The sequence below is a fragment of the Mytilus galloprovincialis genome, chromosome 9, assembly GCF_965363235.1.
Source record: "Mytilus galloprovincialis chromosome 9, xbMytGall1.hap1.1, whole genome shotgun sequence".
Taxonomy (NCBI): Eukaryota; Metazoa; Mollusca; class Bivalvia; order Mytilida; family Mytilidae; genus Mytilus; species Mytilus galloprovincialis.
The window spans coordinates 72,503,822-72,529,263 of NC_134846.1; the positions used below are offsets into that span (position 1 = coordinate 72,503,822).

Genomic DNA, 25,442 nt, shown 5'->3' on the forward strand with positions numbered 1-25,442 from the left:
ATACCAAAGGCTGACAAGTGGTTGGTTTGACATGCTACACCTGTCTACTGGTCCAAGCTAAAACAAGATAAAAACACAAAGTTATAATCCCGTACAAAAATGAGGAGATGTGGTGAGATTGTCAATATAATCTAGTGATTGTCAGTCAATATAATCTATTCTATACCCCATAGACCAAATGTCCTATTGATTGCCATACAGACTTCAATAATAATAGTTTGATTTTTTTGTAGGCTGTACTAGATATGGAAATAATGTGTTTTTAATTATAATATTCAATATTTATGTTACCTTCATACCTATTTATAATATATGATACTTACTTTTACACCTCTTTGACTCCACTGTTTATCCTGCTCGGACCAATAGTAACATCCCAATACAAGAACTGCTACCTCAGCCATTGGTGACACTTCAGTTATATCTGAAAAACACAACCTATCTATGAATTGATAATATTGCATGCAGTGAAATACTAAATGAGGTTATATATATTGAAGCTGAAGGTAATATTAGTTTTCAACACAACTGTAATCAACTGTAATCAGCCTACAGGTCAATTTAGACCCTCATAGGTCAACACTTAATGTTATCAGCCTCCCCATTCAAATTAAGACCCTCATAGGTAAACTACACTTACATTGGTCAGCCTCCAGTCTAGTTTAGACCCTCACAGGTGAATAAAACTAACTGTAATCAGTATCTGTCCAATATATAACACTGTAAGTAAACAACACTTACTGTAATCAGCCTCCAGTCCAATTTAGACCCTCACAGGTAAACAACACTAAATTTAATCAGCCTCCAGTCCAATATAGACCCTCATAAGTAAACAACACTTAGTGGAATCAGCCTACAGTCCAATATAGACCCTCATAAGTAAACAACAATTACTGTAATAAGCCTCCAGTCCAATTTAGACCCTAACAGGTAAACAACACTTACTGTAATCAGCCTTCAGTCCAATATAGACCCTCATAAGTAAACAACAATTACTGTAATCAGCCTCCAATCATATTTAGACCCTCATAAGTAAACAACAATTACTGTAATCAGCCTCCAATCATATTTAGACCCTCACATGTAAACAACACTTACTGTAATCAGCCTTTCAGTCCAATATAGACCCTCATAAGTAAACAACACTTAGTGGAATCAGCCTGGAGTCCAATAAAGACCCTCACAGGCAAACAACACTTACTGTAATCAGTCGCCAGTCCAACATAGACCCTCATAGGTAAACAACAATTACTGTAATCAGCCCCCAGTCCAATTTAGACCCTCACAGGTAAACAATACTTACTGTAATCAGCCTTCAGTCAAATATAGACCCTCATAAGTAAACAACACTTACTGTAATCAGCCTATAGTCCAGTATAGACCCTTGTAGGCAAACAACACTTACTGTAATCAGTCTCCAGTTCAATATAGACCCTTGTAGGTAGACAACACTTACTGTAATCAGTCTCTAGGTCAATATAGATAAAATTGAGAATGGAAATGGGGAATGTGCCTAAGAGACAACAACCCGACCATAGAAAAAAACAACAGCAGAAGGTCACCAACAGGTCTTCAATGTAGCGAGAAATTCCTGAACCCGGAGGCGTCCTTCAGCTGGTCCCTAAACAAATATATACTAGTTCAGTGATAATGAACGCCATACTAATTTCCAAATTGTACACAAGAAACTAAAATTAAAATAATACAAGACTAACAAAGGCCACAGGCTCCTGACTTGGGACAGGCGCAAAAATGCGGCGGGGTTAAACATGTTTGTGAGATCTCAACCCTCCCCCTATACCTCTAGCCAATGTAGAAAAGTAAACGCATAACAATACGCACATTAAAATTCAGTCCAAGAGAAGTCCGAGTCTGATGTCAGAAGATGTAACCAACGAAAATAAACAAAATGACAATAATACATAAATAACAACAGACTACTAGCAGTTAACTGACATGCCAGCTCCAGACTTCAATAACACTGACTGAAAGATTATGATTTCATCATATGAACATCAGGCACAATTATTCCCGTTAGGCAAACAACACTTACACTTACACTTTGTAGGCAAACAACACTTACTGTCATCAGTCTCCAGTTCAATATAGACCCTTGTAGGTAAACAACACTTACTGTAATCAGTCTCTAGTCCAATATATACCCTTGTAGGCAAACAACACTTACTGTGATCAGCCTCCAGTCCGATATAGACCCTTGTAGGTAAACAACACTTAATGTAATCAGTCTCCAGTTCAATATAGACCCTTTAAGGTAAACAGCACTTACTGTAATCAGCCTCCAGTTCAATATAGACCCTTGTAGGCAAACAACAATTACTGTAATCAGTCTCCAGTCCAATACATACCCTTGTAGGCAAACAAAACTTAATGTAATCAGCCTTTAGTCCAATATAGACCCTTGCAGGTAAACAACACTTAATGTAATCAGTCTCCAGTTCAATATAGACCCTTGTAGGCAAACACAACTTACTGTAACCAGTCTCCAGTCCAATATATACCCTTGTAGGTAAACAACACTTCATGTAATCAGTCTCCAGTCCAATATAGACCCTTGCAGGTAAACAACACTTAATGTAATCAGTCTCCAGTTCAATATAGACCCTTGTAGGCAAACACAACTTACTGTAACCAGTCTCCAGTCCAATATATACCCTTGGAGGTAAACAACACTTCATGTAATCAGTCTGACTGAAAGATTATGATTTCATCATATGAACATCAGGCACAATCCTTCCCGTTAGGCAAACAACACTTACACTTTGTAGGCAAACAACACTTACTGTAATCAGTCTCCAGTTCAATATAGACCCTTGTAGGTAAACATCACTTACTGTAATCAGTCTCTAGTCCAATATATACCCTTGTAGGCAAACAACACTTACTGTAATCAGTCTCCAGTTCAATATAAACCCTTGTAGGTAAACAACACTTACTGTAATCAGTCTCTAGTTCAATATAGACCCTTGTAGGTTAACAACACTTACTGTAATCAGTCTCTAGTCCAATATATACCCTTGTAGGCAAACAGCACTTACTGTAATCAGCCTCCAGTCCAATATAGACCCTTGTAGGTAATCTTTCTCTTCCTGTCCATAAACCAGATATATCCATTTTAACCAAGTAACTATTGGTGCTGTCTTCAACCTCTGAGTCAGTCAAAATAAAGCCCTTCATATCATATGTATGCTGACTTGGTATTCCTCCCTTTCTGACATAATAGGTTATATTAGCAGTTGTATCATCTGGCCTGACAATTAACACTGGAACAACGTTAGTCTCATTTAACCTCAGTTCAATTAAGAACATTGGTGAATCTGTTGTGGCTGATAAATTGACGTATGTATAATTTAAATTGTTTAATCCATTTGGATAGCTGTACACCTCAATCTCTGCAGGTAGATCAGCCACTTTAATCCTTTCCCCGGCATCCTTTAATAATTCAAATGTTGTCACTTGAGATTTGACACTGGATGTGCTCTGGTCAACAGTGTACAAATTATCTGATGTCATCATCTATATTGTAAAAATAAGTATAAATATAGTTGTTGAATAGTAAATATCAATGAGAGGAACTAATTAACATATGATAACAAAACAATCATGGACAAAAACTCACATTTTAGATTTAGACTAAATCATGTGAATAAAATTGTTGACACAAATAAAAAATCATACATGCCAAGTGACATGATATTCGCATGTAATACGCGGTTTACACGCGAGGATTTTGTCACATGGCGTGTACACACTTTTCACCACTTTACACGCAATTACATGCTTTTTCGTTCTTTTCATTTTTTGGTCAGTAGTGATATCGCTATTATCAGGTTTTTTCCTTATTCCGCTATAAATACTGAAAAATTGTAATTGTTTGGCTGCCATATTGTTTATTTTTCTATATATGGACAAACAGTAAAAGGTAAGTAGTTTGTGATTAGTTTTAACGATTTTATGACTTTATTTCACTTTAATGGGGAAATGTGCACAGAAAGAGGTCGCTTTCAGGGTCTGTACCGTCGTCTAAAGCGCCGTTTATTAAGTTAAAACAACGTGTATGTACCAAGATTCAATATTTATAAATTATATTTTGGAGTTTGAGTTTAAATGATCGAGTGACAAGTATTAAATGCAAAAATTTGTGCATTCTATGTTACAATGATAAAAAAACAATACATGTGAGAGGAGAAATACAATGTAGCTAGCCTAACGTAACGGTACCCAAATTGCACCGAGTACCCAAATTGCACCTATTTAGCAAAAATAGCAGCGGACATCTTACAAGATTTCCTAGAGACTACACAATTTGTATTTTTATGATTTGATAATATGCACATCATTCAACATAGGTGAAAATGTTTAGATATGCACAAAACGCTCACAGTATTTATCAATAGATAAAGTGTTTACTGAAAAAGCAAAATGTACTGCAACATCGCCATGCGACGTCATCAAAACGTCATCTTTTTAAAATGATCAAATACAATATGTTACAAGTACCCATTTAAAAAAAAATGAAGAGTAAGCATGGACTTATATCCAATTGTTCAAAATATTTGAAGAATAAAAAAAAAAGCTCTGTTATTCGACTTTTGACGATGCGAATTTAAGCACAGATGCAATTTGGGTACTCCTCATTTCAGAATCATTGATGGTTTGGAGGTCAGTTTAGACCAATTTTTGTATGATTCCATATGGATTAAAAATCGAATTGGTATACCTATATAATAAAGAAGGATACAGCTACAAAATAAACACAGAATGGACATTATTGTCTTTATCATAAAAAAACGTAGGTGAAAAAACTGTCGAAATAGGTGAATTTTGGGTACCGTCACGTTAATTGAATAAGCATTTAACATGTTTATTTAATGAAAATCAAATTTATAAAACGTTTTTCTTTTTCAATTTCAGTTGTTTCAAATCTAGCCAACAGATTTCTACAGGCCATGGGGATGAACATATCACAGAACTGTTGGATCAGCTCTCATAGTTCCAGCTATCTTCTGAGTAACTACCTAGTTTTGACCAGGCAATAGCAATGGGAGCAATGGCAGCAATAATAGATGACATTTTACATTGCCAAAAAAACCCAAACATTATGACATTCTTTCAAATCTTGATAAAGCTAATTCAGTCAAATATCAATTCCTACTGTGGGAGAGCATTTTCAATTATAAACAGATAAAGAAATTGACACTGAATTCTGATCAGAAGTTGACTATGTTACATTTATATTGTGTGCTGTTATCAAATAAATGTAACTAAAATTGAAACTGGCAGTTGTTTTGAATATGTGTCTAGTTGTGGTGCTTTAAAAGCAACATAACAGACCACTGTTTAATACAATAAAAGTTTACCGTAGAATATATATTGTTTTTTATATTAACAAATTTGTATGTGAAATTATGAACATTACCACATTCATATTAAAAAGTCTGCATCTACGTCACACGTTTTCACACGCTTTTTGACATGTCATGTCATGTCATGACATAATTTCCCATTGTCAGAGGTTGGCAAGTATGAAAAATATTTGTGGAAAGTCTACCTGTCACATTTAAAATAGAGTTTAAAAGTTTGCTTCAGAGAAAGAGAAATATATTCTGTGATGGCCAGTTCAAAAATTGACACATTATTTGTACATGACAATGAAAAAGTAACTTTAGACGTCAATGACGGAATTAACCAACAACATAATTTGAGTAAATAATTATTTTCTACATTATCTAACCTCTAAATCAACAGTTTCTAATTCTGTAACTTCCTCTGGTAATGATTTGGTCACTATTGTTTTGAACTCTGCAAAATCCATAGTCATGTTAATCAGACTTAATGATTCTCTCCTCTGGGCCTGGTATTTAGTGTCACCCTCGGCTACATAGATAACAGTTGATGACTCTCCTGCCACATTCCCTTGTAACAACAGGCCCGTTAAATTATGCAGTATATCAATCAGCTCTACGGCAAAATTACCCTAAATAGAAAAAAAACATTAATTCTGTTAATTCGTTCACTAGGTATATATCTACTTTTCAAATGAAATATAATTGGGCATTACCAATTCTGGCTTCATCCGCTAGGATAAAAACCAGAATAGGTATCTTATTACAGATAAATATATTTTTTTTTGGGGTAGACTTATCCTTCAGGAGCACCTGAGATCACGCCCAGTTTTTGGTGGGGTTCGTGTTGCTTAGTCTTTAGTTTTCTAACTAGTTCTAGTTCTATGTTGTGTCTTCTGTACTATTATTGTCTGTTTGTCTTTTTTATTTTTTACCATGGGGTTGTCAGTTTATTTTCTATCTATGAGTTTGACTGTCCCTCTGGTATCTTTCGCCCTTCTTTTGGACCATTCATATAGACTCAATGGTCAGTTAAATTTAGAGAGTTACAGATCAAAGATTCGGTATGTACAAACAGATTAATGGATTGACAGACCCACAAACTAGGAAACATAATGCCATAATGTTGGCAGGGCAAGAAAACATAAGCAATGCTGATCTTATTTTGAATACGCATTGATGAATATGTTATCTTTGCTTTTCCTTAGTATTGGTAATGACGATTTCAAAATCTGTTTAGATAGAAAAACTAGAGGCTCTAAAGAGCCTGTGTCGCTCACCTTGGTCTATGTGCATATTAAACAAAGGACACAAATGGATTCATGACAAAATTGTATTTTGGTGATGGTGGTGTGTTTGAAGTTCTTATTTTATTGAACGATTTTGTTTCTTACAATTATATCTATAATGAACTTTGCCCATTAGTAACAGAGAACTATATTTGGTAAAAATTTACATAAATTTTCCAAATTAATGAAAATTGTTAAAATTGACTATAAAGGGCAATAACTCCTTAAGGGGTCAATTGACCATTTAGGTCATGTTGACTTATTTGTAGATCTTACTTTGCTGAACATTATTGCTGTTTACAGTTTATCGCTATCTATAATAGTATTCAAGATAACCAAAAACGGCAAAATTTCTTAAAAAATTACCAATTGGAGGGCAGCAACCCAACAACTAGTTGTCCAATTCATCTGAAAAATTCAGGGCAGATAGATATTGACTTGATTAACAATTTAACTCCTTGTCAGATTTGTTCTAAATGCTTTGGTTTCATAGTTATAAGCCAAAAACTGCATTTTACCCCTATGTTCTATTTTTAGCCATGGCGGCCATCTTGGTTGAATGGCCAGGTCATCGGACACATTTTTCAAACTAAATACCCCAAAGATGATTGTGGTTAAGTTTGGATTAATTTGGCCCAGTAGTTTCAGAGGAGAAGATTTTTGTAAAAGATTACTTTAATTTAAGAAAAATGATTAAAAATTAACTATAAAGGGCAATAACTCCTAAACGGGTCAACTGACCATTTCGGTCATGCTGACTTATTTGTAAATCTAACTTTGCTGAACATTATTGCTGTTTACAGTTTATCTCTATCTATAATAATATTCAAGATAATAACCAAAAACAGCAAAATTTCCTCAAAATTACCAATTCTGGCGCAGCAACCCAACAACGGGTTGACCGATTCAACTGAAAATTTCAGGGCAGATAGATCTTGACCTGATAAACATTTTTATTCCTGTCAGATTTCCTCAAAATGCTTTGGTTTTTGAGTTATAAGCCAAAAACTGCATTTTACCCCTATGTTCTATTTTTAGCCATGGCGGCCATCTTGGTTGGTTGACCAGGTCACGCCACACATTTTTTAAACTAGGTACCCCAAAGATGATTGTGGTTAAGTTTGGATTAATTTGGCCCAGTAGTTTCAGAGGAGAAGATTTTTGTAAAAGATTACTTTAATTTAAGAAAAATGGTTAAAAATTGACTATAAAGGGCAATAACTCCTAAACGGGTCAACTGACCATTTTGGTCATGTTGACTTATTTGTAGATCTTACTTTGTTGAACATTATTGCTGTTTATTGTTTATCTCTATCTATAATAATATTCAAGATAATAACCAAAAACAGCAAAATTTCCTCAAAATTACCAATTCAGGGGCAGCAACCCAACAACCAATTGACCGATTCATCTGAAAATTTCAGGGCAGATAGAAATTGACCTGATAAACATTTTAACCCCAGTCAGATTTGCTCTAAATGCTTTGGTTTTTGAGTTATAAGCCAAAAACTGAATTTTACCCCTATGTTCTATTTTTAGCTGTGGCGGCCATCTTGGTTGGTTGACAGGGTCACGCCACACATTTTTTAAACTAGATACCCCAATGATGATTGTGGACAAGTTTGGTTTAATTTGGCTCAGCAGTTTCAGAGGAGAAGATTTTTGTAAAAGTTAACAACGACGACGACAGACGACGGACGCCTACAGACGACGGACGCCGGACGCAAAGTGATGGGAAAAGCTCACTTGGCCCTTCGGGCCAGGTGAGCTAAAAAATTTGAATTGGAAAATCATTTGACCTACCCGTACTAGTTTCTGGTCACAATCTCCTGTGGTACATTCCGGGGGATACTTTGTATTCTGACAAAATCTAGTAACACTTGATAGTAAATCTGTGGAGTAACAATATGATGTTTATTGGCTATAAGAGTAATTTTGAACTAGACACTGAAATGCAAAAGGGAAATAAAAATTTGCCACAGAACAAAACAAAAGTTCAAGTTTTTTTCTAATATTTCCCCATTTACAAATTTCAAGATCATTATAGGCTAAGAACAAAGGAAAAGTAATATTCCCTCTGTGTTAAAAAAAAAAAGCTACGCTTGTTTGAAAAAAAAATCTATGTCAAATTTAGGTAAAAAGTATAAAAAAAAAATGGAAAAACTTTGGTTAAATTCTGAAGAAAATCATTATCTTTTGAACATAAAGAAGCTTTAAATTCTTTACAATTATTCAAAAATTCAATGAATGAATGACTGATTTTCTTGCAAAAAAACAGATATAGAAGGGTAAATCAATTTTTGAAAATCATGCAATAGTACATGCTCACAAACTAAAGGATCACTTAATAAATGTTTCAAGCTTAATGCCACAGACAAAACTATAGATAAGTATACATAACTGTAGAATCAATTGAAAATTCATGTGCCATACCTGAAGCCATGCTCTCTTTTTCTTCCAATGACAACATTGGTGACAAAGTTGTCTGTGCAGACGAGACCATACCAGTAAACAAATTTCTCATTTGAGCCTACAAAATAAAATTCTAAACTATTCACTATATTCTTATAAAGATGTGAAGTTCCATTACAGGAACCTTTGCAGTGCTTGTGTTTGATTATATCTCTATAGATCATACATGTGATTCTTCCGGCGGGAGTCAAAATCTCCCACTTTTCAGACTCTCTTCCGCCCCTCCCGTTAAAATTTGAAATCTTCCCCTTTTTGAAAAAGTAAACCTCATAAAAATATCAGTAGACATTTTTGTTTGAAATTGGTATCGGAAAAGTCCAAGAAAACCGAAATTTATCAATTCCTGTTATTATTTTTGTGTCAAAAGGTAAATAGGTAATTAACCTCGAGTAATCAATGTTAAGGATTAGACTGTATGTACAGCAATAAAAGAATTATTGGAAATTACCTGGTGATCAACTAGCAAGTTTAAGACACAAGCTTGGATGATTAAAAGTGAAATACTGACAATGGATTAAGTTGTATATACAACGACTTAAATATGATGCTGTTGAAAACATTGAAAAGTTATATTATTGAACCTCAAAGACAAATGTCTTAATGAACTCAAATATGATATTTATGTCTACTACATTTCTTGCAGAGCTGACTATGGTGAGTAACCTAATGACTTGACCAAAAATATGGGCACAGCTACCACCAGTAACCTTACAACTCTATCAATTCAACACCACTGTTCACTAGTACTAAAATTGACAATGTAGCTTAAGCAGAGATACTTTTCACCAACTATATATGATGGATGATCACTTTATCTTGAAAAATATATACAGTTAACTCTCGTCGTCTCGAACTCTGTTGACTGGAAATTTCGGAAGAGTCGAAGTTTTCACAAGGTCCCGAACTTTATTCCATACAAAAGTATGTAATTCGACTCCTGATGAGTCGAAATTGGATGAGTCGAATTTTCGGTTGAGGCGAACTAAATTTACGGTCCCAAGGTTAACAAAAGCATCAAAATTCATTTTTCATCTCGAACTAATACACATATGTCAAAACATGACCTCCTGGATTTAAATGGATTGAAGAGTTAATCTGACAATACACGTGTATATAAATTTCCGGTCACTGACCACTGTATTGATTTATTACATGCTTTTTCCATGAGTGTTTACCTAAGATTATCTTTTATAGAATTTTTATAAATAATTAATGATACATTGTTAATGTTCATGAAAAAGTATTTAAAATGTTTACAAAAAAATTAATTTCTGATTTACACTAATGAGCTTGGGTATGTATAAAGTGAGGATTATGGCTTCCGTTAATGATCACCTTAAAACTACTCAAACGGCTTCTTTAATCTTGTTATATTTTCTTTTGAAAAGAAAGAGTGAGATAAAACACAAGAGTGCACACGCTGAAATGTCTCGCCTTCTGTACTAATCATTGATATTATGTTGATAGTCCTAAGTATAAAGCTAAGCTTTATAAGCACTGTCACATAAACTTAACATTAACCAAGATAACTAAACAAAGACCAATGAACCTTGAAAAAGAGGTCCAGGTCAGATGAACCATGCCAGGCAGACAGGTACAGCTAACAATGCTTCTATACAACATATATAGTTGACACATTACTTATAGTTTAAGAAAAATAGACCAAAACACAAAAACTTAACACTGTGCAATGAACCGTGAAAATGAGGTCACAGTTAAATAAAACCTGCTCGACTGACATAAAGATCATAAAATATTTCCATACACCAAATATAGTTGACCTATGGCATATAGCATTAGATAAAAAGACCAAAACTCAAAAACTTAACTTTGACCACTGAACCATGAAAATGAGGTCAAGGTCACATGACATCTGCCCGCTAAACATGTACACTTAACAATCATTCCATACAACAAATATAGTAGACCTATTGAATATGGTATGAGAAAAACAGACCAAAACTCAAAAATTTAACTATAACCACTGAACCATGAAAATGAGGTCAAGGTCAGATGACACCTGCCAGTTGGACATGTACACCTTACTGTCCTTCCATACACCGAATATACTAGCCCTATTGCTTATAGTATCTGAGATATGGACTTGACCACCAAAACTTAACCTTGTTCACTGATCCATGAAATGAGGTCGAGGTCAAGTGAAAACTATCTGACAGACACGAGGACCTTGCAAGGTACGCACATATCAAATATAGTTATCCTATTACTTATAATAAGAGAGAATTCAGCATTACAAAAAATTTGAACATTTTTTTCAAGTGGTCACTGAACCATGAAAATGAGGTCAAGGACATTGGACATGTGACTGACAGAAACGTCGTAACATGAAGCATCTATATACAAAGTATGAAGCATCCAGGTCTTCCACCTTCTAAAATATAAAGCTTTTAAGAAGTGAGCTGCCGCCGTAGCCGCCACCAGATCACTATCCCTATGTCGAGCTTTCTGCAACAAAAGTTGCAGGCTCGACAAAAATGAGGTCAAGTTCAGATGACACCTGCCAGTTGGACATGTTCACCTTACAGTCCTTCCATACACCGAATACACAAGCCCTATTGCTTATAGTATCTGAGATACGGACTTGACCACCAAAACTTAACCTTGTTCACTGATCCATGAAATGAGGTCGAGGTCAAGTGAAAACTGTCTGACAGACATGAGGACCTTGCAAGGTACGCACATATCAAATATAGTTATCCTATTACTTATAATAAGAGAGAATTCAACATTACAAAAAATCTGAACTTTTTTTTCAAGTGGTCACTGAACCATGAAAATGAGGTCAAGGACATTGGACATGTGACTGACGGAAACTTCGTAACATGAGGCATCTATATACAAAGTATGAAGCATCCAGGTCTTCCACCTTCTAAAATATAAAGCTTTTAAGAAGTTAGCTAACACCGCCGCCGCCGGATCACTATCCCTATGTCGAGCTTTCTGCAACAAAAGTTGCAGGCTCGACAAAAATCAATAGAAATCAAAATTTTCTTAAATCTCTTGTATCCGAGAATAAACAATTTTGTCAGCTACAACCGACCTGAATAACGAAACTATCGATGGGAAATTACTCTCTTGGAAAAGCCATAGGAATGATTTTTAATTGAAACAATTTAATAAGTAAAATAATGTTATTATAATAATAAAAGACTGTGACATACAAATACATCGATCTTATACTAGAATATCGATCCCCTTGCCATATTCACCCGGATTTATGTTAGCTTTACCAAGCTAAGCAAGAGTTGTGTCCCTTAGATTGTCGAACTTCCGGTGTTCGTTTGAGTCGAACTACGTGTATCTCGAAATATTTCTCTGGTCTAGCTGACTTCGACATAACGAGAGTCGACTGTATAATAAATAAATATTTGAAAACTCTTATCTTCTATTTCTATCAAGTAAAAATGTCTATGAAGGTATTTTAAGGTATAGAATCATTAACAAACTAGAGGGTCTCAAGAGCCTGTATTGTTCACCTGACTTAACTTGGGTTTTGAAATCACATAAAAAAAGATAAAATTTGGCTACAAAGTAACAGCACTTGGCCAGCACCTCAAAAGGAAAGGAACAAACATGTTTGGTTTCATTCAATTAAGTGGTTCTCTAAAAGAAGAAATTTGTATGTATTTCTATAGGGTTTTATGTTAAATTAAGTCCCCCGTAGGCGGCCATCTTGGATAATGGATCAGCTACAAAGTAACAACACTTGGTCAGCACCTCATAAGGAACATTCATGCTATGTTTGGTTTCATTCTATTCAGTGGTTCTCTAAAAGAAGTCATTTGTTTGCATTTCCCATAGGGTCCTATGTTAAACTAAGTCCCCCACTGGCAGCCATCTTGGATGATGGATTGGCTACAAAGTAACAACACTTGGTCAGCACCTCACCAGGAACATTCATGCTATGTTTGGTTTCATTCCATTCAGTGGTTCTCTAAAAGACATCATTTGTATGCATTTCCCATAGGGTCCTATGTTAAACTAAGTCCCCAGCTGGCAGACATCTTAAATGATGGATCGGCTACAAAGTAACAACACTTGGTCAGCACCTCATAAGGAACATTCATGCTATGTTTGGTTTCATTCCATCCAGTGGTTCTCTAAAAGAAGTCATTTGTATGCATTTCCCATAGGGTCCTATGTTAAACTAAGTCCCCGTTGGCGGCCATCTTGGATGATGGATCGGCTACAAAGTAACAACACTTGGTCAGCACCTCATAAGGAACATTCCTGCTATGTTTGGTTTCATTCCATTAAGTGGTTCTCTAGAAGAAATCATTTGTATGCATTTCTCATAAGGTCCTATGTTTAATTAAGTCCCCCGTTGGCGGCCATCTTGGATGATGAATTGGCTACAAAGTAACAACACTTGGTCAGCACCTCATTAAGAACATGCATGCTATGTTTGGTTTCATTCCATTCAGTGGTTCTCTAAAAGAAGTCATTTGTATGCATTTCCCATAGGGTCCTATGTTAAACTAAGTCCCCCCGCTGGCAGCCATTTTGGGTGATGGATCTGCTACAAAGTAACGACACTTGGTCAGCACCTCATAAGGAACATTCATGATGTTTGGTTTCATTCCATTCAGTGGTTCTCTAGAAGAAGTTCAAAATGTAAAAAAAGTTAACGACGACGGACGCCAAGTGATGAGAAAAGCTCACTTGGCCCTTTGGGTCAGGTGAGCTAAAAAGGAAAATATGCAGTTTAAACTATGGCAATTTAAACCTTTCTGAACCCATTGCATAATTTTTTTTATCAATGTGTGGTAGATAACCTGTGATCTCAGAAGATGATTGGATGAATTTAAGGTCATAGCCTTTATCAGCTCACTGGATGAATCAAAATATGCTAACAGGTGTAAATGAAACTTTGTGGAATGTGGAAAGCACTGGAAAACGATTTTCATTTAATAATAAATGAAAAATAATTTTTTAATCATTAGAGAAACAGATTCTTACATAGTTACTCGTAGATTATCAGATTTATCCAAGGCTCAGACTTTACAACTGATAATTTAACTATCTTGTTTGGATAAATCCGATAATCCACTGGTATCAATGTAAATAAAGGCAACAGTAGTATACCGCTGTTCAAAACTCATAAATCCATGGACAAAAAACAAAATCGGGGTAACAAACTAAAACCGAGGGAAGAGTCTTTATGCATGGACACTGTTTTATTGTTGTAGATGTTGTAACTTCAATATTTTTAGTATTATTATATTGTGGCATCTCTATCACATAAGTATTTTACCAAACATATTCATTTATCTGAATTTAAAAAATTGATTTGTAAATATTGATGGATCTTAAATATTTTTTAACTTGCATAAATTAGACAAGCAAATATCGTGCTATTCAAATATAGAAGAGTAAAAAAAGTAATAGTTCAAGTAAGTTTTTATGAATGAGGGTTACAGCAAATTATGACTATGACAACAAACTCAATACCTTCATTATTCATAGCACTAAGTGTTTACCTGTGAATAGAATATTTATATCTTTCTAAAGACAAACACAAGTCATTTGTCCATTGATGGGGGAATTTATAGAAGTTATTTAATAAAATTTATTTTTGATATGATCATATATATTTAATGTATTCCAAAGTATCCTTAAGATGTATCATATACTGAGTATTCACATCATTTACTTGTAAATTTTTACAATGTCTTATTGTAAAATATCAATAGTATAACAATGCCATAAATATCATGTCATTCACTTATGTATTGTAAAAATGTATGTATGCACTGTAGTTTGAACACCAAAAAGATCAATATTTTTTGTTTTAAAGTGTTTACCTGTGACTCCATAGACATTTCATCAGTAGATTCTGTCAATTTTGAAAGAACTGAAGTCGTCTGTTTCATATGTAAACCATCTTGGATCAAATCTTTATTGTTAAACAAGCTGTTAATAAGTTCATCTTTCAACTAAAATAAATTATGAAATGAAATGCATTTAAATTTAAATTCAAATTTAAAACTAAATCTTTGAGTTGTTCAAGGGACACATGTGTCTGATGTCAATATTTATATTTTTTTATTGTCTTGCATACATAGCCTTGTTTTTCTATTGTGTCTTACATACATAGCCTTGTTTTGAGCGTTTGAATCTCTTATTAACTAGCAGAAGGTCTGCACCAGTATATAATTTTATATACCTTGAAAAGTTCAGATTTACATGGTTTAATTCACTGGTTTTGAGAAAATCTTGTGTATGCCTTCTATCATATAGTTGGTTGCATGAAATAAAGTAAATTAATTCTTCTTTCATTAGATTTAGACAAGGTTTGATTATAAGTGGCTCAGCTGTACAAGAAGAGAAGACTTTTGAAAAAGTCATTGAATGATGGATGATAAAAGATCTGTAAGCTTAAAACCAACCTTTACATCTTTCACATGCGATGTATTAGTATCAGCAAGACCATCACAAAAGGTTAATATACAGGACATATCTCTTTCCCGAACACAGACATTATTTTCAAAACCTTCCATAACATCATGACCGCTGTCCTCTGAAAATGGTGTAACCTGAAATAAAATATGATGAAAGATAGTTATTTATATAATCAAAACTCTTATGTAGTAATGCTATAAAAGTAATGCCTTCTACAAGATATAAGCCAAAAAACTCATTTTTTCACTATTTTTAGCAACAGCAGCAATTTTTGTTTCTGGAGCCTATCCCCAAATATATATTTTTAACTAGATTGTCATAAGAAACATTTAAGTAAAGTTTGGTAATATTTTCCCCCACAGTTTCAGAAGAAATGTTTTATTTTTAAGTCTAAGACAGCAGCCAAATGGAAGTCAGCAGCCAATTGATGGAAAAATCTCACATAACCTTGAGAGTCAGGTGAGCTTAAAATGAAAAGGGCTTATATATTTCAAGATACTAATGAGGGTAGTAATGCCCTTTACCGTCAGGTGTCAAGCGGTCATTTTCATCTACTGTTAACATCAAATTGGTTAAATTTTACCATGATTTGTCAAAATATCCTTATCGTAATTCGTCAGAGGTCTCAAATAATTATTGTTACCGTTATTTTTGAGAAAAAATTAACATGTGTCGTCAAAATCAGTCGATTTTTTATTGTCTAAAAGAAAGTCTTCATTTTATCGTCATGCACCAAAACTTACCGTTAACGTCATTTAGCAAGAATTTTTATCGTAATCAGTTATGAAGGTCAACCCCATTACCACCTTCACTAATTACCTGAATATCCAAAGTCCAGTTAGTATAACAATTCTGCTTGTCAGTCACATCAACAATGATTCTCACTATGTGATCATATTCCTTCTTGCCTGGCGGTAATACAACTCCTGGTGTATCAACCTCTGACCCTGACACTTGGAAAAATGGAACTACGGGATTCTCAACAGCATCCATTACTTGATAGGAGAACGTGAAAGTATAACCATACAGGTAGTTACTGTCTACAACAGGATCTCTAGCTGGTCTTGTACCTTCATCTAACCAGCCTCCACAACTGAAGGTGAACTTACTACTGAAAGCTTGACCTAAAAATATAGTAAAGTTGTCACTAAATAGGAAGACACTATAAAGCAAATGTGAAAATTGCTAATGAGGTTAAACTTTTTATTATCTGGCTTCAGACAAAATACACCGTGTATCATCAGTACAGGGGATATAGGTACTAACCAAGCCGGCATGATCGATTTTGACCTCACACGGTAACAAAAATCTTTGTTTTGTTCACATAATGTCAATGTGTACCTCTATCTAAACATAATTGCTGTTTGAAGAACAACTATTTGCGCATTTGCAAGTTAATTGTTCTTATTATAATATAAAAGTTGTCTTATAAATAGGAAAAAATCGATGCAAAAATTATTTTGGAGCAGGAATTTCAGATGTTGAGAAATGTACACTGAATGTTGATAAAACAAAACAAAGATTTTCGTTACAGTGTCAGTACAAAATTGATCATGCCCGTTTGGTTAGTACCTATATCGGCTGTACGATGATACACGGTGAAATATGAACTCATTTTAAAGCAGCAGTTTTGGTATTAAGGAACAAAAATTTCAAATTGAAATGGATGGGTAAATGGACAGAATGACAATAGGCCAATTTGAATTATCCAAAAGACAAGTAGATGAATAATACCAACTTCTGATTTCATGTCTTACAAGTAGAAACATTACAGTACAAATTCCATTAGTGTTTTATAAAACATTACCACAAATGATATAATATTCTCTCTACCAGTTGATTATCAAATTGTCCTAAGCTATTTGTTATTAAAATATCAACAATAAAAACAAATTGCGCTGCCATTTAAGTGATTGTGATCTAAAGAGAGAGAAAAACACCTAATGAGGTCATACAGAAATGGTGTTTCCAGCCATTATTGTTCTGGATATCATTTCTGGATGACAAAATTATCCAATCAAGATAGCTCTCCATTATTATAGCTTCTACTACTGCATCAAGTGTGATAATACATTATTTCTTTAGACAGTTTAACATTTAAATTCAATAACTGTTGACAGTGGAGAAATATCGAACTGCAGAAACAACATTTTCTTTGTTTAACAAAATTGAACATTATACATGCTTTCTATCGTCTATAATCTGGATAAAATATTTGCAACTGGATTTTATAGTCAACTAGAGGCTCTAAAGAGCCTGTGTCGCTCACCTTGGTCTATGTGAATATTAAACAAAGGATGCAGATGGATTCATGACAAAATTGTGTTTTGGTGATGGTGATGTGTTTGTACATCTTACTTTACTGAACATTATTGCTGCTTACAATTATCTCTATCTATAATGAACTTGGCCCATTAGTTTCAGAGGAGAAGATTTTTGTAAAAGATAACTCAGATTTACGAAAAATGGTTAAAAATTGACTATAAAGGGCAATAACTCCTAAAGGGGTCAACTGACCATTTCAGTCATGTTGACTTATTTTTAGATCTTACTTTGCCGACATTTATTGCTTTTTACAGTTTATCTCTATCTATAATAATATTCAAGATAATAACAAACAACAGCAAAATTTCCTTAAAATTACGAATTCAGGGGCAGCAACCCAACAACGGGTTGTCCAATTCATCTGAAAATTTCAGGGCAGATAGATCTTGACCTGATAAACAATTTTACTTCATGTCAGATTTACTTTAAATGCTTTGGTTTTTGAGTTATATGCCAAAAACTGAATTTTATCCCTATGTTCTATTTTTAGCCATGGCGGCCATCTTGGTTGGTTGGCAGGGTCACACCACACATTTTTTAAACTAGATACCCCAATGATGATTGTGGCCAAGTTTGGTTTAATTTGGCTCAGTAGTTTCAGAGGAGAAGATTTTTGTAAAAGATTACTAAGATTTACGAAAAATGGTTAAAAATTGACTATAAAGGGCAATAACTCCTAAAGGGGTCAACTGACCATTTCAGTCATGTTGACTTATTTGTAAATCTTACTTTGCTGAACATTATTGCTGTTTACAGTTTATCTCTATCTATAATAATATTCAAGATAATAAGAAAAACAGCAAAATTTCCTTAAAATTACCAATTCAGAGGCAGCAACCCAACAACAGATTGTCCGATTCATCTGAAAATTTCAGGGCAGATAGAACTTGACCTGATAATCAATTTTACTTCATGTCAGATTTGCTCTAAATGCTTTGGTTTTTGAGTTATAACCCAAAAACTGAATTTTACCCCTATGTTCTATTTTTAGCTGTGGCAGCCATCTTGGTTGGTTGGCCGGGTCACGCCACACATTTTTTAAACTAGATACCCCAATGATGATTGTGGCCAAGTTTGGTTTAATTTGGCCCAGTAGTTTCAGGGTGCTATAAACAGTTTCGTATAAAAAACTAGGGGTTATTCCCCAACTAAAAATAGACATGGAGGGAAGTCCCTTTTTATCAACATAATTGGTGAAAAAGTATCATGTTTTTTGTATTTGGTTGTAAAGATATGTTAATTAACTTCAATTAAAGCAGGTTGAATGATTAAAATAATTAAAAAAAATTAGATTAAATATACATGTTTTGAGGGGAGACAACACTGTAAACAGTCTGTTTTTTTGGCAGTGAAAATTGAAAACTTATTTGCAGCCACTGTAGCTCTTTTCAGAGCAGGCGAACGTACCCTGAAGCATGAATTTTTTGAAAGACCAGGTAAAAATCTATGAAATTCATACAATTTTGATTATGAAAAATGTGCAGGTATCATGTCTTCAGGGTTGTGCACATGACCTGATTTCAGGTTTTTTAAGCTTAAATTAGGCAATGTTTTTCCCAGTTTCTCTGGATAAAACTTTTTTATACTATTAAAAGTACACTTAATTTTAATTCCATTATAAACTAGAGAACATTCTGATTCCATTGATATCTAGTTTTATACAAGTATCTTTATTAATCAGTCCACCACAAAGGGTCACTTATACATGGTCCCTCAAAATATGACGTCATAGAAAAAAACTGTTGATTGCACCCTCAGAGGAGAAGATTTTTGTAAAAGATTACTAAGATTTACGAAAAATGGTTAAAAATTGACTATAAAGGGCAATAACTCCTAAAGGGGTCAACTGACCATTTCGGTCATGCAGACTTATTTGTAAATCTTACTTTGCTGAACATTATTGTTGTTTACAGTTTATCTCTATCTATAATAATATTCAAGATAATAACCAAAAACAGCAAAAATTCCCTAAAATTACCAATTCAGGGGCAGCAACCCAACAACGGGTTGTCGGATTCATCTGAAAATTTCAGGGCAGATAGATTTTGACCTGATGACAATTTAACCTCCGTTAGATTTGCTCTAAATGCTTTGGTTTTTGAGTTATAAGCCAAAAATTGCATTTTACCCCTATGTTCTATTTTTAGCCATGGCGGCCATCTTGGTTGGTTGGCCAGGTCACGCCACACATTTTTTAAACTAGATACCCCAATGATGATTGTGGCCAAGTTTAGTTTAATTTGGCCCAGTAGTTTCAGAGGAGAAGATTTTTGTAAAAGTTAACGACGACGGACGACGACGACGACGGACGACGACGACGACGGACGACGGATGCCAAGTGATGGGAAAAGCTCACTTGGCCCTTTGGGCCAGGTGAGCTAAAAATACCAAAAGGACAATAACAATCAAAATCTAGGAGTAAACAAAGACTCATAAAACCAATAGATATTTACATCAACAGTTAAATATTATAAGTAATAAGTAAGAAACAACACGAACTCCACTAAAAACTGGGAGTGAAATCAGGTGCTCCAGAAGGGTAAGCATTTCCTGCACCGTATACGGCACCCATCATGTTATTTCTTTGTTCAGTTTGGTAATGATGGAAGGTTATTATGACTGAGGAAGAATATCAGATATGATTTCTGACACACTTTTGTCATAATGGCCAATCAGCTCATGATAGCGACCGTAAAATTTCTTGAGTGATGACCTTAATTTGATTGATTCATAGCCTTCTCTTAGCAACTTTTGAGAAAGCAGTATTCATCGTTCAACAAAATCAACATACTTTGAGCTAGCTCTAGAGAAAGGTATCAATTGAGACACATATACTCCATATGCTGGTGCTACTGGGATGTTGCTACACAGAAATGGAAAGTTGACTATAGGAAAATTAAAATCATTGCATTTGTCATAAATTTTGGTATTTAACCTACCATCAGTAGTCATTCCGAGAAAATGTTCTAAATATGAAGATTTATCTGAGTCGGTAGTATCTTTAATTTCAAGTTCACTTGGATATATCAAATGTAAGTGATCACTGAATCTATTATTTATTTACTAACCCACAGTTATGTCGCTGCAACATGAGCCATCATAAGGAGGTAATGCAATGCGTAGGTGTTTTACAGTAAACCCTTAGGATTTATTTACTAACCCACAGTAATGTCGCTCCAACATGAGCCATCATAAGCAGGTAATGCAACGTGTAGGTGTTTTACAGTAAACCTTAAGATTTATTTACTAACCCGCAGTAATGTCACTCCAACATGAGCCATCATAAGGAGGTAATGCAACGTGTAGGTGTTTTACAGTAAACCTTAAGATTTATTTACTAACCCGCAGTAATGTCACTCCAACATGAGTCATCATAAGGAGGTTATGCAACGCGTAGGTGTTTTACAGTAAACCCTAAGATTTATTTACTAACCCACAGTAATGTCACTCCAACATGAGCCATGATAAGGAGGTAATGCAACATGTAGGTGTTTTACAGTGTGAGCAGCTCCTGATTCTAATTGTATTAGATAATCTTGTCCTGGCATTAAAAAGCCTTTGTTGATCCTTATATTTGCGCCTTTAACACCTATCAAAAATATCAACAAAATGGTTATTCAAGTAATTAATAAAATCTTAATCAAAGTAAAGTAACAAAAATGTAATGTTAGTATTTTCTTAACTGTAACCAATCCTTCTTTTTACAGGTATGAAAGTTTTCATCTTTATATAGCTGATACTGTTAAGTAATTACATTTGAGGTATACCAATTCTGTGGATTAGTTGTTTAATAATCAAACATCAAATCTTCATAAAATGTATATTTCCATTTCCATCAACTTGTGAAAAGATATCATTGTATTTAATTCATTTTATGTCGTTTACAATGGTATTGTATCATTAATTATGTACAGGAACTATGCAACAGAACTAGAAAACATTATCAAAGTTCAAGATGACCTTTTTTCCCAGAAACTACAAATATTGGGACTATATATCTGTATAAGGGGAGATAACTCAGATATACAATTTTTTTTTAACAGGTCAGGACCACTACCTTATATAGAAATGCATAAATTAGCATACTTATGTTCTCGCACATGTAATTGTTTATTTACATGTGACGCAATTTATTTTTACCTAGGTTTTTGACCAATCCACTAAATGAGTCACAATGCATGATGGACTACTACGTGTTTACAATCAACCAAGAACACGTGTTATTTACTGAAATACAACACATTTTTTCGTGCAATGCGGGATTCACAATTTCGCTTAGTTTTTCATTTTGTGTATCCTCATTTATAGTTCGTGATATAAAGTATTACTTCCATGCTCAGATTAACGAAGAGTTGTTTCTATGCGAAGAAAAAAGGGTTTGAATTACCCGATATATAGCCATTAACATGTTTGATGATGGCACAGAGATTCCATGTATTTGTCCACCAGAAGCAACGAAAAAACACAATTACCCATGAGACAAACTTACTGGTGTAAAGTAAGCCGTCGATAAAATGCAGCCGGTGCTGATATTCAAGAGTACAGCAATGTTCGTATAGATAATTAAAGGCAAATGTGGGATCCTTGAATTTTGTGTTCGTAAAAAAGGCGAATAAATATTTACATACATGGCAGTGTTAACAAAATCTATAAGTATTTTTGTTGGTCACATTTCAGTATATGGGACTTCTAAACTGTTCCCTTTTTTTTTAAGGTAGTGAAATCAGCAACTGTAGTTTCAGTTTGTTCTTTCTTTAACGGGCTCGGACATTTGCCAAACTGAATAAAATCATTACAGCTGATTTCTTAAACCTGCAAAGTAAAACTTTGGTTGGCTTGCTTGCTTTGTTTGTATAGTTGTTTATACAAGCTTTGAAAATAAGATTGACATCTTTAAACAATATATATATATATAAATATAGGCATAGTTTAACTTGTATATTTTATATTTTGTACAATATACAAACAAAGCAAGCAAGCTAACCAAAGTTTTGCTCCACATGCATTAGGAAATAAGCTGTAATGATTTTATCCATATGTATGTGCGACAAGGTGGAAAATTTGATATGTTTTGTGAAAATTGCAGCGTTGGATCTATAATAAAAAAAGAAGATGTGGTAAGATTGCCAATGAGACAGCTGTCCACAAGAGACCAAAATGACACAGAAATTAACATTTATAGATCACCGTACGGCCTTCAACTATGAGCAAAGCCCATACCGCATAGTCAGCTATAAAAAACCCTGATATGACAATGTAAAACAATTCAAACGAGAAAACTAACGGCCTTAATTATATAAAAAAAAAATGAACGAAAAACAAATATGTAACACATAAACAAACGACAACCACTGAAATACAGGCTCCTATACAATTTTTTTTTATGGGATAGATTTCTTGTCCTTTTATATATTTAATTGGGCCTTTTTTTTTCTTTTTTTTTGGGATTGTTTTACACAAGTAATTTTTGGGTCATTAATAGCTTACTTTTCAGCATTGGACCTATGACTGCTTAAAATTACTTTACTAAATTATGTCTTTGTTGGAAAGATGTCTCATTTGGCACTCATACCTCATCTTCTTATTTCTATATACAAAGCACGTTTTAAAAATATATGGTAATATGGCACCCACTATGATCCAGAGACTTTTAATATTGGAGATATTTTACATATGTCAACAGGACAGCAGCCGAACGATAAAAAAACCTCTGAGGTATCTTTTGTGATAAAATTAGCAACAAATGGATATTATCGATGGATGAAACTATAAAAAATGTATTGAGCTATATACCGTACCCGCTCAGTGGCGGATCCAGGGGGGTGGGGGTTCCGGGGGATGGACTCCCTTTTTTTGGACGATCAGTGCTTTTGGATGGGGACATGTAGTTGGAACCCCCTCCCCTTTTGTCCAGGGTTAGGACCCCCTTTTAAAATGGCTGGACCCGCCCCTGCCGCTTTCATAACACTTCTTTTTAGAATACTGAATATTATGATGTTCTTACTATTAGTTCAAGTCCTGATAAAAAATAAATACACATTCAGTACAGAAAGAAGTGTTTCAATGAAAGTTTCGTGTTTATCTAGACAGAAATGATTTTGCAATGACATTATACAGGTTTAAAAGAGCTTAAATGATTTTCTTACTGGACAGTGGTCACTTCATTGGATATTTCACTGTGTCATGTCGTGAAATTAATGCAGGTTCAATTCATAACAATGCACAAAACCAGTTCAACTACTTTTGCAATGCGAAAAAGAAAGTCGAATCGTGAAGCCAATAAACAATATTTTTTTAATCTGAGCATGCAAATTGAAGATTACGTTATACATTTTACATTAAATATATTTGCAGAATAAAAACTTTGGTAATGAGAGTCCCAGACAATATATTAATTGACTGTTTTCCCACTAATTCCACGTGTTTTAAGTAGTAGTTTACTCGTAGTAGCCCACAATGCATTGTAGTTCATTGAGTCGATTGGTCAGTTTTTCAAGGCCATATTGGCCTTGTGTTTTGGAAATTACTATGCAAATATATTCTGACGTCAGAAAATCTAGAGTTCTCGACCTGTTTAAGGAATACACAGACAATATACATTTAGTTTTGAAATAAGACCCAATTTGATCTTTTTTCTATAGCAAATTATAAGAGCTAATTCCTCATTTCTTGTTTTGATCACATCTAGTAGTTTTATTTCCATTCACCAAAACTGTATTTTCCATGTATAATCTGTACATAATCTGAAAATTTTGCACAACCTGCAGCTTAAAAAAAAGCAATGTCACACAATATTACGTGTTTTTTACATTTTTGAAAAGCATGACATAAACTACATTTTGGCAAAGTATTAAAAAATAGTCTACTTAAATATACATACCAGTGTCTGTCCAGGTTGCAAAGTCCATAATCTCAACTGGACCAACAGCTCCTAGTTTAAATAGTCTCCAATTGTAATCAATACCGAGTCTGTTTTCCTTAGTGCAGGTTTCACAAAGTCCTTTGAATCTTACATGTTTAGAAGGACTAACTACATCTACACAGTTCTGCATACATCTGTAAATAGGTTGATTCACTTATAATATACTGTCAGAGCAGATATTGTCATTGTTTATTACATTTTTTTCAATATACAGGATTTTACATCACCTTTTCAGCACCACCTGACTAAGGTGTTACAGGGTTTCATTGTTTATTTTATGGCAGATTAACTTTTTTCATGAAATTGGAACCAGAACAAAATTTCAGCCTAAAAAGACTATAACTTTCACATACTGGAAACCATTAAAATCAATCAACATGCATATGAAATCAAATGCAGAGATAAAACCACAATAATTAACCTACATGACCATTAATGTTTATGCATTAGATATACTAACAATAAGAATTTATATTTAATTGATGGTCATGTATTTTGCCAGATTAAAACAAACTTTTAATTCTGTTGTCAAATATATAATTCATTTAATCTTATAAGACTAAAAATAAAATAGTCAGACTTTCATGCATTGAAAAATTACTTTTCAAATGTAAAGTAGTGCAATATATAAAATTATTTCTAAAAGGG

The 25,442-nt window shown here is 34.0% G+C and overlaps 1 protein-coding gene across 1 annotated transcript in view; it reads right to left on the reverse strand.

Moving 5' to 3' along the window:
- The window catches only part of LOC143045866 (uncharacterized), a 116,291-nt gene that overhangs the window by 14,954 nt on the left and 75,895 nt on the right, over positions 1 to 25,442 (reverse strand). The window contains exons 36-45 of the mRNA XM_076218685.1: positions 24,753 to 24,928; positions 21,306 to 21,461; positions 16,367 to 16,671; positions 15,535 to 15,681; positions 14,950 to 15,081; positions 9,086 to 9,182; positions 8,456 to 8,544; positions 5,753 to 5,995; positions 3,057 to 3,534; positions 324 to 424 (exon numbers count right to left, since the gene is read on the reverse strand). Coding sequence (XP_076074800.1) covers positions 324 to 424; positions 3,057 to 3,534; positions 5,753 to 5,995; positions 8,456 to 8,544; positions 9,086 to 9,182; positions 14,950 to 15,081; positions 15,535 to 15,681; positions 16,367 to 16,671; positions 21,306 to 21,461; positions 24,753 to 24,928 — 1,924 coding nt within the window. The remainder of the gene's footprint in view (positions 1 to 323; positions 425 to 3,056; positions 3,535 to 5,752; positions 5,996 to 8,455; positions 8,545 to 9,085; positions 9,183 to 14,949; positions 15,082 to 15,534; positions 15,682 to 16,366; positions 16,672 to 21,305; positions 21,462 to 24,752; positions 24,929 to 25,442) is intronic.